At 39.2% G+C, this 13968-nt stretch overlaps 1 protein-coding gene across 8 annotated transcripts; it reads left to right on the forward strand.

Annotated features, from left to right (window-relative positions):
• Positions 1–649: 649 nt before the first annotated feature.
• apol1 (apolipoprotein L, 1) lies at positions 650–8048 on the forward strand. 8 transcript variants are annotated; one of them, XM_081703581.1, is made up of 14 exons: positions 650–1021; positions 1603–1672; positions 2089–2168; positions 2264–2329; positions 2610–2669; positions 2811–2891; positions 3008–3067; positions 3243–3278; positions 3701–3754; positions 4089–4127; positions 4910–4987; positions 5070–5109; positions 5481–5535; positions 5622–8048. In XM_081703581.1, exons 4-14 carry the CDS (start codon positions 2315–2317, stop codon positions 6496–6498), a joined length of 1395 nt encoding a protein of 464 aa, XP_081559707.1. In that variant the 5' UTR covers positions 650–1021; positions 1603–1672; positions 2089–2168; positions 2264–2314; the 3' UTR covers positions 6499–8048. The 8 variants fall into 8 exon arrangements, with proteins under 8 accessions (XP_081559707.1, XP_026876669.2, XP_035391891.1 ...); XM_027020868.3 differs by lacking the exon at positions 1603–1672; XM_035535998.2 differs by lacking the exon at positions 1603–1672 and having other exon boundaries at positions 2610–2664.
• The last annotated feature ends 5920 nt before the right edge of the window (positions 8049–13968 follow it).

Genomic DNA, 13968 nt, shown 5'->3' on the forward strand with positions numbered 1-13968 from the left:
CTTTTTTAAGGCTTCTGCAATTCGCCTTAGCATGCTGGATATCAGCGTCTGGTCAAAATCGTGACAGATTTTGACTCTTGCCTCTTGACAAAAGGATCTAAAAAAACTGGAGCGGTAAACTTTGTGAAAACCAAAATTCGTGTCAGTCTCAAAACTTTTGGCCACGACTGTACACCTATACACCCTCTAGTGATTAAATCTACAAGTTCAGTGTACATTACTAGTGTAATAACGACAACAATAATGAGGCTTAAAAAAATTATACCTCATATTAAATCTTCAGTCCTTCCTCACTAGGACAGCGGCAGTAGCAGTTTATTGATTTGTACTTTATAGGTAGCTCAAAGATATTTTTAAATCGCCGTGGCAGTCAACGAGAGACTTCGGAATATCCTAAGGAACTATTTTAGTTTCACAACTTGAAAACAATCCGAGAACTTCGGAGGTCGCATTCCTACACAGTACTTAAGCCTGATAACAAAAGTAAGAACTTGGCACGTATTATGAGAAATGGGCGTTTATATCAATGTATTCACAATATTTCAGTGTAAGCATAATAAAAATGGCGACACATTATTACACACATTTCATAAGGAAGTGTTTCCGCAAATGAACATTTTAAACGTATCACGACGTATTGGCGAGAGGAGTAAAAGGCAGACCACTACAGATTTCCGTACGAAACTTAGGTCACGGAAAGATAATACCGGGAACACCAGGAAGAGAGTGTCATTGACCCACAAAAATAAAAATGGAGACACATTATTACACACATTTCATAAGGAAGTGTTTCCGCAAATGAACATTTTAAACGTATCACGACGTATTGGCAAGAGGAGTAAAAGGCAGACCACTACAGATTTCCTTACGAAACTTAGGTTACGGAAAAATAATACCAGGAACACCAGGAAGAGAGTGTCATTGACCCACAAAAGATAACTGACATCCAGGCTATTTGTACGCTATTGGCTAGTGAATTAAGTTATTTCTCCCTGGAACGAAGGTGTCGGTATGCATTATGGTGAGTATGTTATGGAGTTGATCTTTCTCTACTCCACAACCTCTCGAAAGTTATTAGTGTTGTTACAAAAACATTCCAAAGAGGGCTAGGTTTAAATAGTCTGAATACGGGCTTTTAAACAGCGTTTAAACCATTTGTCTTCGTAGAGGTCATATTTTAAGACCTTTGAGTTTTGAAGCTTTCTGGGAATTTACCTTCAGGCTAATGTTTCCAGTAGCGGACGTATCATGCCTGCGATTTAGGTTGCGATGAAAACACAAAAAAAAATGCTAAATGACTAGTGAGAAGGATATATGCGCTCGAGATCAGTGATTGCTCGGCTGTTAGGACAAATTCAAACAGTGATTTAAAAAAATGTGGGTGCTACATAAACATTCCGAGTCAGTCAGTCTGTCTGTCTGTCTGTCTTTCTTTAAGGAAAAGGAGTAATGCTCTATGAAATTTTCATATCATCTAGCACCACTGAAAAGCCAGTCGTCGTCCTCGTGTGTGATAAATAAGAAATCTGAGTTACTGGGTGTGAGTCTGGATGGCCTACCTTAAAGCTATTAATACTTGTTAAAACTTGTCCAACTTTATAGGAAAACAGACAAAGAAGCTGTGAAATGTTTCTCTGAAGGCACTCAGCTCCCTAAGCAGCATGTAATTAATGTGGGTATAATAAGATGTATACACTATCTTTTTTTGGGGTCACATTTCATACATGCATACATTGTGTGCATACACTATTTTAGATGGAGGGACAGAAAGGTAGTCCTTTGTGGAAATATTTTGTTCATTGTAGTTTATTTGATATGGAATATATATATATATATATATATGTGTGTGTGTGTGTGTGTGTGTGTGTGTGTGTATATACTGAGCAAATCAAACCACTGACCGATGTTGTGTTAAACCTGCCAAAAAATCCTAATCCATTGATGTTTGTCAGTTTGTGTGAATGCCCCGCCCCCTTTTGCCCTTCTTGCCTTTTAAAGTGGAAGGCTCTGGTGGCTTCTCAGCAATCCCTTCACTTCCTCAGCCCAGGTACCCTGTGTCTCTACCCCTGTATATCTGTCCTTTTACAGGTTGGTGGAACCTCGGACCAGGCAGACAGCAATGAGAGACCGGGTGAAGTCCCCCTATCCCTGCAAGACCCAGTGAAGAGGTACAGCAGAGGAGTAGATGGCTTACTGCACCGCACACATACACTGCAATGGTGTGTAGTGTATTACTAATATCCAGTGGTTGTCTTTTCACCAGTTGCTCAGCTGCACCATCTCCCACCGCCCAAACCTACTCAGCCCAGTAGAGATGGACCATAATCAGGTACAACAGAGCTTCACTCTGGCCCTCTCTCTAACCCTTTGGTCAATTTATGTGTGCCAGTGGTGATATGAGCAATGAAGAGAACATGTTGACATGAGTAAAAAGCCCAGTGAAACAACAGATCCCTAACAGTGCGGTTCCGCAGTTAGATTGGTGGTTAAACATTACTATCAAACTAAAATGGAGAGAACATAATTATCCTCTATACAAAGTTCACTTTTCAAGCAGTTCTTTCTTTCAGGAGGGAAATAAAAAATGTTTTTTTTCCTTTTCTTGCCAGGAAGTCAGCATACCTGCTGACCAGTGCCAAACCAAAGGAGCCACAGTGGAAGGAAGTAAGGTGACTGAATGCAAACATCACCATTAATTTTTAAATAAAATGCTAAAAGATGACTGCAATAGTAATAGTCTTAGTGGGTGGTGTCCACCTTTGGGTTATCAGTGGGTAGGGTAAACTGAGATGTTGCTCTCAATGCTGCAGGAGCATGATGGAGAACATTTGGGGGAGGACCTCGAGTATAAGAGGATGAAGAGCATAAAGGAAGAGGAGCTCATGGCTAACGTAAACATCTTTGGTTTTGGCTTAGACAGCCTCCTGGAAACGTAAAGCACTTGTTTATAGAGAGTTCACAGCCCTAGTTCTCACAGCGTGTTTTCTTTTGGGGGAAATTTTAACAGACAGCATCTAAGAAGGTAAAGAATGTCAAGGGTCAGTGTAATGCTGAAACTGTAGCTAAGGTAGGGGATCCACAGTTTCACTCAGTTTGTTTACCTTTTTGTGCCCATTTTAGAGAAATATTATTTTAAAAGTTTCCTTTTCCACGTGTGCGTGTGCGTGTGTGTGTGTGTGTGTCGGGGTGGTGGTGGACATATTTCTGTATGACATTGGAAAATTGGTGTGCTGGTGTCACAGGAACCAGAAGTTGCCACTGGCAGTGACTGTACTGAGGTAGAGACTGTTTATGAACCAAGCCATATTGCTACTGCTGTCTCTAAGTGCCCTGTAAACCTAAGTGTCCTGATTAATTTCCTGAGGGTGTACACACATGGGCCAGAGGCCAGTCTTCTTCATTAGGCTTCAGTTTAGTGCTAGAATGCACACTTAATAAAGGAGACAGTAATAAGTTTTCTACATACTGCATGTTACAAATGTGTCTGTTGGGATGATACTGACGAATGTGTAGACAGGGATGCCACCAGTATAAGCCAAAAGGACATAAGCCTTAAGCAGGAGAACTCAGAAAAAAATCAAGCATGCTTTTTATTATCTTTCAAATGTCTCTCATCCTAAGTCAGTGCTCCAGACTGTGGAATAGCAATAATAATAATAGTGTGTATTTCCTGTTTATTTGTTTCCCCACTAAACAAAAGAAGAAAAAAGTGAAGAAGAAGAAGAACCCGTTTATGCCTCACATGATGAACAAGGTAGCGGCAGAGCTCTAGCAGGCTTTTACGGGGCTTTTGCTTGCCAGTCGGGCTACAGGCTGGCCTTGATTTACTACATTATTTTACTCTAACTATACATCTATCTATAGATTTTGGATCTAACTGTAGGCAGCTTGCATGCAGTTTAGATCTATAAATACAATTATCCTGCTTGTAAAATAATTAAGAGAAAAAAATAGCTGTTTACACTGCACAAATGCTGAGTGTATCTGGAATCATCTGAATTTTATTTATTATATTACATGCATATAGTGGTTGTATGTGGATGCAGTATGGTGTGTTGGAGTGAAGCTTATGTTTTGTTGAATTTCAGGGGAAAGCGATTAAAGCCGTCAGCACTGAGCCTGTAGAGGTATCCCAGCTTACGGACACCCCACACCTCTGCTTCACGCTCACTTCCTGTTCTGAGAAACTTGTTGAGTGAAAGACAAAATAAAAGTTCCAGGTCTTGGTGTAATGGAAACTGAAAACTAAAACTAAGCAAAAGGCTTGTACGTCAAAAATCAGCTTAAAGACCATTTGAAATAGCATATTAGGTTGTTACCTTATATTTTCTGGTCCATGGTTATGAAGGAACAAAATTCTTGTTTTTCTGCAATCGTTTATCAAAACGTGTTTGTCTGCAATCTTTTATCAAAAACATTTGCTTGCTTGCAAAATAGCTTATGATTTTGGTATTAACCAATGTTATATTTTCACAAGCCATGACCAATAACACAAAATTTTGCGATATATTTATTTCTCACTCAAGTACACTGATTTATTGGGAAATTTGACACAGGAGCAATAATTGTTACATCTGTGTCTGCCACAGAAAACTTAAAGGAATATTTTGACGGTGTTTGATATTCCATTTCCTTTTTGGAGCTTTGTCAGGATGGGTGGAAATTTTATACAGCTTAGTTGATTACTGTAGCTCCTGTGAAAAATGTTCACCCATTTCCTCTTTTCTTTTCATTAATTTCACTTTCTTGTATACTTGTTTGCACAAGTTGATGGCAGCTGTAGCAGTGGCCTCAAATATTTTGCAAAATATTAACAGTGTCAATATCATCAGGTTTTACTTATAAAAAATAGTGAATGTAATGGCATATAACAAACAAATAAATCCCTAAACATTTTTTCTGCTTCCAGAACAATATTGAGAGGATGTCCCTCATGGAACAGCTGAATGAGCTTCGTTTAGCCAGAACTCAGAAGGATGAAGAGAAGGTTGGTTTTCATAAATAAAACATATGTACAGTCACTTCCTTGGTATCAACATAGAATGGTTTTGACATGCTGTCTGTCACAGGATCCTGATGACCTCATGGGATGGTGGAGTACTGTTAAACGTGAGGGTCATGTTGTATTTTACCATGTATTTATTAAATACACAAGAATAATTATACTATTGGAAATGTAGTAGGCTCTATACTCACCACCCACTTTTACTAGAAACACCTTGTAGGTGTATATTTGTTATGCACAAATTGAGTCATCCTCCTCACAATTTGTCAGTTTTTGACAACACAACCCCAGTTGGCCAGGTATTCTTGTTTAGAAGACCACTTTAATGTGGTTATTATAGGTAGGTGCAAGGTTATTTCTAATAATGTGGTTGTTGAGTGTATATTGAAACCTTAGGACATTGACATTCACTACTTAATAAAGCTAATTATTCTGTTTTATGACTAATCACAGTCTGGTCTTATGCATTGTTCAGAATGGGAGCAGGTACCTAAAGATGAAGATAATATGACAGACAAAGAAGAGGCCAAGTAATGACCATCTGTCTTACTTCATGTTAGTGAATCATAAAACTGTTTTTATTGCTGAGCTGGATGAGTTCTTTGTTTGTCCTCAGGGCATTCGCAGTGACGGCTGAGAAAGTTCAAAGAGGCATTCATGTCTTCAACCAGCTTTTCTCAGCGCAAGCTGAAGGCCTTTGGCAGCATGTCATTGACTTGCATTCCATTGCTGACAGTCTGGATCGCTTCAACTGGAGGACCAAAGTCGCCCAGATCACGGGGGGCTCCACCAGTGCTGTGGGTGGTTTGACGACCATCGCCGGCCTTGCCCTTGCACCTGTCACTATGGGAACATCTCTCATCATCACAGCAGTGGGCCTCGGGGTGGCCACAGCTGGTGGCCTTACCTCCGCCTCTGCCGGGATCTCTAACTCCGTCAACAACTCTCTGGACCGCAAGAAGGTAGAGCGCATCGTAGAGGACTACCAGTGCAAGATGGCCGACCTCAACAAGTGCATGAACTTCATAAAACAGGGGATTGAGAACCTGCGGCGTTTCAACTTGCTAAAGATAAAGAGGCAGACATACAACCGTGACTTCCCTGGTCTCAGCAGCATCTATGAGGATGGAGCCATGGCCAGCAAGGCTGTGCTCATCAATGCCAATGAAATAATGCGCGTAGTGCAGATTGCCAATGTGGCAGGCAGCACAGCGGCCCGGGCCGTGCAGGTGGCCAGCATGACGACAGGCGTACTCACGGGACTCTTTGTCGGCATGGATGTCTTCTTTGTGGCAAAGGACTCGCAGGAGCTGCGGAAAGGTGCCAAGTCAGAGTTTGCTGCCAAGATCAGGGAGGTGGCAGAGCAGCTGCACCAAGGACTCGTGCAGCTGAACAGCATCCGGGAAGAGCTACAGTGCTCAGGCACTTCTGACACCTCCATTTGCTCCACCTCCCTCCCAGACCTTCCACAAAGCACTGAGGGCAAGCCATGAAAACCATTTTTGATGTGCCCTTCCATTAACTATTATCTGTTAACTTCAAGGTACCGTTAAACCTCAGATACATTCAGGTACTTCTTCCATAGTACCTGAAAACAGCTTAACCTTGTTTTTAAAGATGAGGAATGTTAAGGAGAATAATAACTATAATGAGAATATTTTTGATAAAATTGTATTAAAATAAGATCCTGAATTGCCTGCACCAAAATCACAACAGAAGATCAACTGAAATAATGCCATTCCTTTTACAGTTTGTTGAAGGTGTGAGGTTTTATTAGACTGAGCAGTTAGCTTGAATTTCAGTTTTCAGCTGGGTTCTAAGAAAATGGTAGTTAAGTATTTTAATGTCTTGGGATAGTTCTAATCACACTTATCTGCAGCTCATATTTGACATATTTGTTGCTGTAGGCATTTTGCTATGTTGTTTTGGTTTATTATTCTCGGGGCTATTTGTGTATTACATAATGTTTTTTTTTTTTTTTTAAGTATTTAAGCAGTCAGTTTGTTTTTCTGTGTTGTCTTTGTTCTTATAGTTGAATAGGTGCCTATTTACAGTTTATTTTGGGGCTCATATTTAAGTCGACTTAAGATGCTCTCAAACTACTGAATGTAATATTGATTTTATTTATGATAATGCAGGAATTTTGTATGTATTATGAATGCTTCTTGAAAAGTCTTAGCAGCCTGTTAGCATTGTTTATGCCCATAATGTTATTCTATTCTATGAAATGTCTTTTGTGAATTTGAATGTTCTGGTATAGTGGTTCCTCCAGATCTGTGGCTGCTGAACTGGAGTCTCGTGCTCTCTCTTCTTATATACCCGGTTCAGCTGATGAAAGGCTTGGTAATCAGCTGATGATTTAAGTCATGCGGAGAAAACAACTGAGTGGAGTACAGTAGTATCTCCAGTGGGGAAACACGTATCCTGTGTGCTACGTGTGATATGAATATGAGTTTGACAACGTATGTAGGATAATACTGAATTCGCTGTTTGCAGCAGAGATTGCTTTGTGAATCGCTTGTTATATAATTGGAAGAGTAAGTGCATAACATCGTTGAACCAATAGCTGGAGAGAACCCATCCGCTTTCTCTGCTTCTTCATTACCATTAGACTGAGATTTAAATCCAGAGTCAGGAATCCAGGCAAATCCAGAGTCAGCGTCATTGTAACAGTCCAGGGTCAAGTTACCAACATGGAGAGTTTGAGAATACATGATAAACACACGGCAACAGAAAAGGGAAGCAAGATATAACAAAGAGGCTAGGATTAACAAACGGACTAGATTTACATTCACAAGCAGTAGGCTAGGCTTCAACACAGACACAAGGTGGCTAGGTGGCTTTTGTGTGATTATGAAGAGTTATAGATGCCGAACAAAGGTTCTGTGTATCTAAACTACAAAGACTGTTCACTGATAAGGTTATTGAACAGCACCATCTTGTGGGCATTAATATCAGGTAGCTTGTACCGTTTCATGGCTTACTCATGTTATCAGCTGGTGCCGGAACATTTCTTAAAATAAACTACACATTTTTTTTGTGATGACCTTGTGTGGTGATATTCCTACACTTATTATGCCAGAATCTAGATAATCTTTCCACATAACTCCTAATTTGAATTTTTATATATTTAGCCTGTTTAGTGTAGGCTATGATAAACTTTTACAGTATGATCTGTCCAAACTTGCACTGATGATAGCCAACAGGTGCCATTCTTGAGGGGTAGTGGGACTGTTTTGGAGTTATGGGAAAATTCTGAGAAACAGCTAACCAAATCAGTCTTTATGATATGAATATACTAATTTGCCTAAAGGTAGTATCTAATATGGATTTATGAATATATGGTACAGTAGGCTCTGGTCATAATTGATGATAGCCAAGGGCTCCTACTCTTATGTGGTATTGGAACTGTTTTGGCATTATGGGAAATTTTTGAGCCTTTATGAAATAAGTACATGAATGCTGATAGTCCAGCAGTACCCCTATTATGTAGTATTGGCACAGTTTTGGCATTATGGGAGGTTTTTAGAAATAGCCAACCATACTGTCTCCATGATGGGTACTGGGACTTGAAAATAGATTCATGAACAAACCTACACTAATGATGGCCAAGGATGGCTACTCTTGTGTAGTCAAGTTATTGTTTTGACATTTTGGGAAATTTCTGAGAAATAGATATCCAAATTCAGGCTATATGAAATCAGTACATTAATTTCCCTAAAGGCAATACAAATTTAATATGGGTTTATGGTACAGTGAGATCTGTCCAAACGTTCTCTGCTTATAGCCAAGGGCTTCTGCTCTCATGTGGTAGTGGAATTGTTTTGGCATTATGGGAACTGTCTGAGAAATAGATAACCATACTATCTCCAAGCCCCATTAACAACATTAGGATTTTAATATGTGTTTATGAAAAAATGGTACAGTGAAATATGTCCAAATGTATTCTGCTAATAGCCAAGGGGTCCTACCCTTTTGAGGTAGTGGACAGGCTTTGGCATTATGGGAAATTACTCAGAAATAGATATATAAATTCAGCCAATACAAAATGAATACATATTTGCCTAAAGGTAGTATGACTTTAATATGGGATTATGAAAAATCGGTACAGTAAATCTCTCCAAATATACTCTGTGGATAGTCAATGGCTCCTACTCATATGGTAGTGGAATCATCTAGGCATTATGGGAAATTTCTGAGAAATAGATAACCATACTGTATCCAATCCCCATGAACAACATTAGGATTTTAATGTGGATTTATGAAAAAATATTGCAGTAAAATCTGTCCAAACTTACTCTGTCTAAACTCTTACTCTTATGTGGTAGTGGAATTGTTTTGGCATTATGGGAAATTTCTGAGAACTAGATGCACTGTCTCCAAACCCATTAAGAGTTTACATTTTTAGATTTTAGAATCTGTCCAAATTTGCACTGGTGATAGGCAAAAGCTATCACTCTTGGGTGGTAGTAGAACTGATTTGGCATTATAGCATTATAGTAGTAGAACTAATTTAGCATATTTAGTCCTTGAATAATTAAAAATATTTGTCGAATTCAGAAACAAATTGCATATTCAAATGCAAAAAAAAAGCCGATTCAGATGTTTTACGCAACTTCTGCAGCTGCTCCTAATATGTTTTTGCCTAGTTGGTCATATAGTATAGCTATCAAATTCACTGAAAACCTGCCAGTGCTGACCAAAAATGAAAGAAAACAAATAATTAATTGCTTTTTTTAGTTGTATATGTATAGTAATATTGGGCAGTTCTTTATCTACCAATTCTGTACAAGTCAGTAGTTGTATTCTTATTTGAATTTTATTCAAATGTTTTGTTCCACCTTCAATCTTGTTTTCATCTATGATTTAGATATTCAAACATCAGTCATCAATTCTGACATTCCACATAGTTCATAGGCTGGTCAAGATATCTTAGAGGAGATAAAAGCAAAGAACCCTCTTAATTTCTCTATTTACCAGATTTTACGAAACTTTGCCTATATGCCTTTATGCTCGTTTATAATCGCTGTCTGATGCTTCACGGATAAGAGTCTAACAATAGTCTCCCAGCATAGACAGATTCCACTTGCCCTGAGACCGTTTCTCCATCTTGGCAATGTCTTGATGAAACCTTTCACCATGTTAGTCACTCATGGCGCCGAGGTTATCTGGGAAGAAGTCCAAGTGGGAATGAAGAAAATGTATCTTAAGTGACATGTTGCACTTCATCGATTTGTATGCCTGAAGTAGATACTGTATCTGTTAGTCAGGTGCTTTGTAGTTGCCTAGAAAGTTACAAATGACATTCTTGAAGGCTGTCCATGCAACATGCTCTGCACCCTGCAGAAGACCATCAAAGTGCTATTATTCATCACATCTCAGATTTGTGGCCAATGAAAACACCTTCTTTTATCTTGGCATCACTTATACGTGGAAACACCTGCCGCAGATAAGCAAAAGCCTCACTTTGTTCGTTGCCTTAACAAAATGTTTCATTAGCCCAAGTTTGATGAGCAAAGGCAGAAGAAATATCTCCCTGCAGTTATACTGAGTGGCAGAAAGACATCGGTCCGGCACGACACCACAATGCAACAGATCCCATTCATTTTAGCGGGAAGCGTGGGTTCTGTCAGGTTGGACTGTGTGCATAATGATTCTGCCATGTCAAGTTGTGGGGATACTGTGCAGAGAAAAGTTCAACTAAGTTGAGCTGAGTTGAACTGCATGTAAATGAATCTGGTCAAAACAACACATATATCCAGTCAGAAGATAGCTACTGTTTGTGTGATTAATGTCATGTTACTGTCACATAACATTGCACAAGCACAGGGATTTGTATGTTAATTTCCTATAAGCAAAAGAACATGTTAATGTGACATAACAAACATATGTGACTATTTCAGGAAATACACTCCCATTTACGTGGATCTGATGCAAAAGGTGACCTTTGGCTTTTATATACTGATGCCAAAGGGTTCTGCCCAAACTTCAACAAACTTCTCTTCATTCCTATGATGAGTTGGAAATGAGAATGGGTTGGCCTCACACACATCAGGCCACTCTTGTGTTCAGCCATGTACTGTGGCCAACACAGATGCTGGAATCCCTCTGTTCCTAGTGGGACAACAAATAACCTTGCCCAATGACAGCACATAGTCAGAGTCATGGTCTAGGAATGCAGAGAATTCTTTGAGCTAAAGAAGAAAGATTTGAAATTGAACTAAAGTATTACACAGAACTAAAGTATTACGTTTGTAGTAAAAGTACTGAGCTTTACAAACTGGTAGAGGAGAGCATTAAAGAAATTAGCTTAGCTTGTCAACTTGACCTAAAAGATTCCAATAACTGTTTTGCTATCATCATCACTTTACCCACATTGGCTGGACTTGTACTTATACACAGGGTAAGATGCAAAAATATCCTGTGCCAATTCATTAGAACGTCACATCAATTTACTTGTCATGCATGATTTCTCAATATTATTAATGGCCTTCAACAATTCCATCTTCAGTCCCACTACCTGCTCTTTATCATTTAGTGCTGCACTCCACCATCTACCTAAACTTTTAATTGGTTTCTCCTGTATAGAGAGTATCAATTCTGCTTTCATAAGAAATTTTCCTGCACAAGGTTTCCTTTATCAACCAACAGACTTCTAGACTTGCTAGGTCAAACCTTCATCCTTGCCTCCTAAGAATGTCATTTATCTTTTTGAGCAACTGTTGGGTACATGGCATAGGAGTTGTCAGCGTTGTCAAGTCATCTATGTATGCCCTAATTGGAGGTAACCAGAAACCATCCTGCAGTCTCTCTCCACCTACAACCCATTTTGAGCTCCAAATTATTACCTCCATCACCATTGTCAATGCCAAGAGAGAAATGGTACAGTACAGCCAGCCATTACAATCTCTGCCAGGACGTAACAATCTCCTTTATTAAAACAAAACTGAATATCCTCAAAATATGCTTTAACTATCCCAGTAATCTTACCTGGTACATGGAAGAGTAGATAAACATAGGCTAGTTGTTTTGTCTGAATATCCTGTCCTCAGACTTTGTCATTTTTGTCATTAATTCACTCATGGAAACCTCTAGTTTAGTTTAGGTAGATACCATTTAATCTCTCTCTCTCTCTCTCTCTCTCTCTCTCTCTCTCTCTCTCTCTCTCTCTCTCCCCCCCCCCCCCCCCCCTTTTGAGTGGCATTGCATTACACAGAGTTCCTAAAGCATGCAAGTTGTTCTTTTGTTCTACACTTATCAAGACAAAATTGCTGCTCAAACCACATTAGAAAAGACTAGAGAGAGTACGGTATATTAGTTCTCATATCTATCTCGTTAATGACCCTTTATACTATCCCAACTCCACTGCATTCCCAAACCTGGGAAAATATCCTTAATTTGAAAGAAATCTGACGTCGATATAACTGAGTGAAATTAATTGTTTGTGATAGTTATGCATTATTTATATAATCGTAACGGGTAGGACACGTATACATTGAATTTCTTTTGGTATGCTGGTTCCCTTTAAGGTTATTGCCTCTGCAATGATTGGAAATCTCACGAGAAATGTTAAACTCGCGTTTGTTCTCCTTTGAAAAAAGAGCGGAGAAAAAAAAGGTGGTTTGCAATGCTCCACATTTTAATTCCTGGGTATTAATTTTTCAAACGCATTGAGGCAGAGGCTGCGCTAGGGATTTGTTTTTGCTAGGTAAGTAGATCCAAATGGCAGCGTTGTAAACCCGGTATTGGTTTTGAAGTGCGCCATTAATGTATGTACCTGCTTGTTTAGGTGATTGAAGAGCGGCAGGCTGTAGCAGAGTAGATATCGCATTGAGCGGGCATTCAACGTTATGGGTTTCGGGAGAATTCTGTCCTGTTTTAATGTTAATTGTGGTGTTTTACAGGACTAATCCTGTCTTGTGCGGTAGAGCATGCCACTGTTTGGTTTTTTTTCCTTTCTCCAGTTTGTTTTATTCTTCTTACTGTATGGATGGAATGGTATCGTATTTTAACTGCTTTTAACTTATCACTGTTGGCGTTTAAGTGTTGCCGACGCCGTTCGACAGTTGGGGAAGTTGTGGAGTTTTTTTTAAATATACGCTGATTTCCTGTTAGCTAGGCCAGTCTGGGCGCTGTGATTATACTGTAACCCAAGTACTAGTAATGCCGCTTCACGTAGCCCTTGATCATACTATCCCCGCTCAAGTTTTTATGTCGCCAGTGATTATGATGTGAATATTTTTAATTGATGTCATTTAAATAATGTTTTAACCATATCATTGAACGATCTGCGCATCAGTTTCTGCAGTCCCCCAATCTAGTCCCCCCAATCTAGCAGTAAACCTCTATGGGTAGAGATCCTGTATGCGGTGTACAAGCAGAAGCTATAGGTTTCCCCTGTTCCTTGAACTGAGGGTAGCGTAGTCGACTTGAGTTTGGCGAATACTAAATAAAGGTCCTACAAGTTTGGCTGTTGCGAGTGAGAGGCACGATGCCCCTGCATATTATTATTATTATTATTATTATTATTATTATTATTATTATTATTAATAATTGTTGTTGTTGATGATTTTTCGTACTGCATAACCATTATAACCAATAATCATGTTATAATTGTTACATTTATTATTTTAATTAATAATACAGTAAAATATAGTATGCAACTTTATGAAATTTAATTGGGTCTATGCAGAATAAGGACTGCATGATCATATTCGCACTTAAGGAGTCTGATAACCAGAATAGTAACCAAAGTAAATACAAATGCTCAGTAACGTCAAACAAGCAGATGAGACTTCACAATGATGGATTGAATATGATGGTCTTGTATAGGGAAACAGCAGAGGAGTAACTACACAGGTGATCTGGAACAAACTAGGGGCTTGTGGGCAGTGTAATGTACCTTGTGCGAAGTTTGGCTGGAAGGAGTGACCTTTTAGTTCTGCTGCTCAAAGCTGCATAGG

Source organism: Electrophorus electricus, chromosome 20, assembly GCF_041902795.1.
Source record: "Electrophorus electricus isolate QZ-2024a chromosome 20, ASM4190279v1, whole genome shotgun sequence".
NCBI classification, from domain to species: Eukaryota; Metazoa; Chordata; class Actinopteri; order Gymnotiformes; family Gymnotidae; genus Electrophorus; species Electrophorus electricus.

Bases quoted from the DNA above. Each gene is read 5' to 3' on its own strand.
- apol1 (XM_081703581.1), top strand. The intron at 3,068-3,242 runs GTAGGGGATCCA...CTGGTGTCACAG, and splicing joins ATGCTGAAACTGTAGCTAAG to GAACCAGAAGTTGCCACTGG. The intron at 5,110-5,480 runs GTGAGGGTCATG...TGCATTGTTCAG, and splicing joins ATGGTGGAGTACTGTTAAAC to AATGGGAGCAGGTACCTAAA.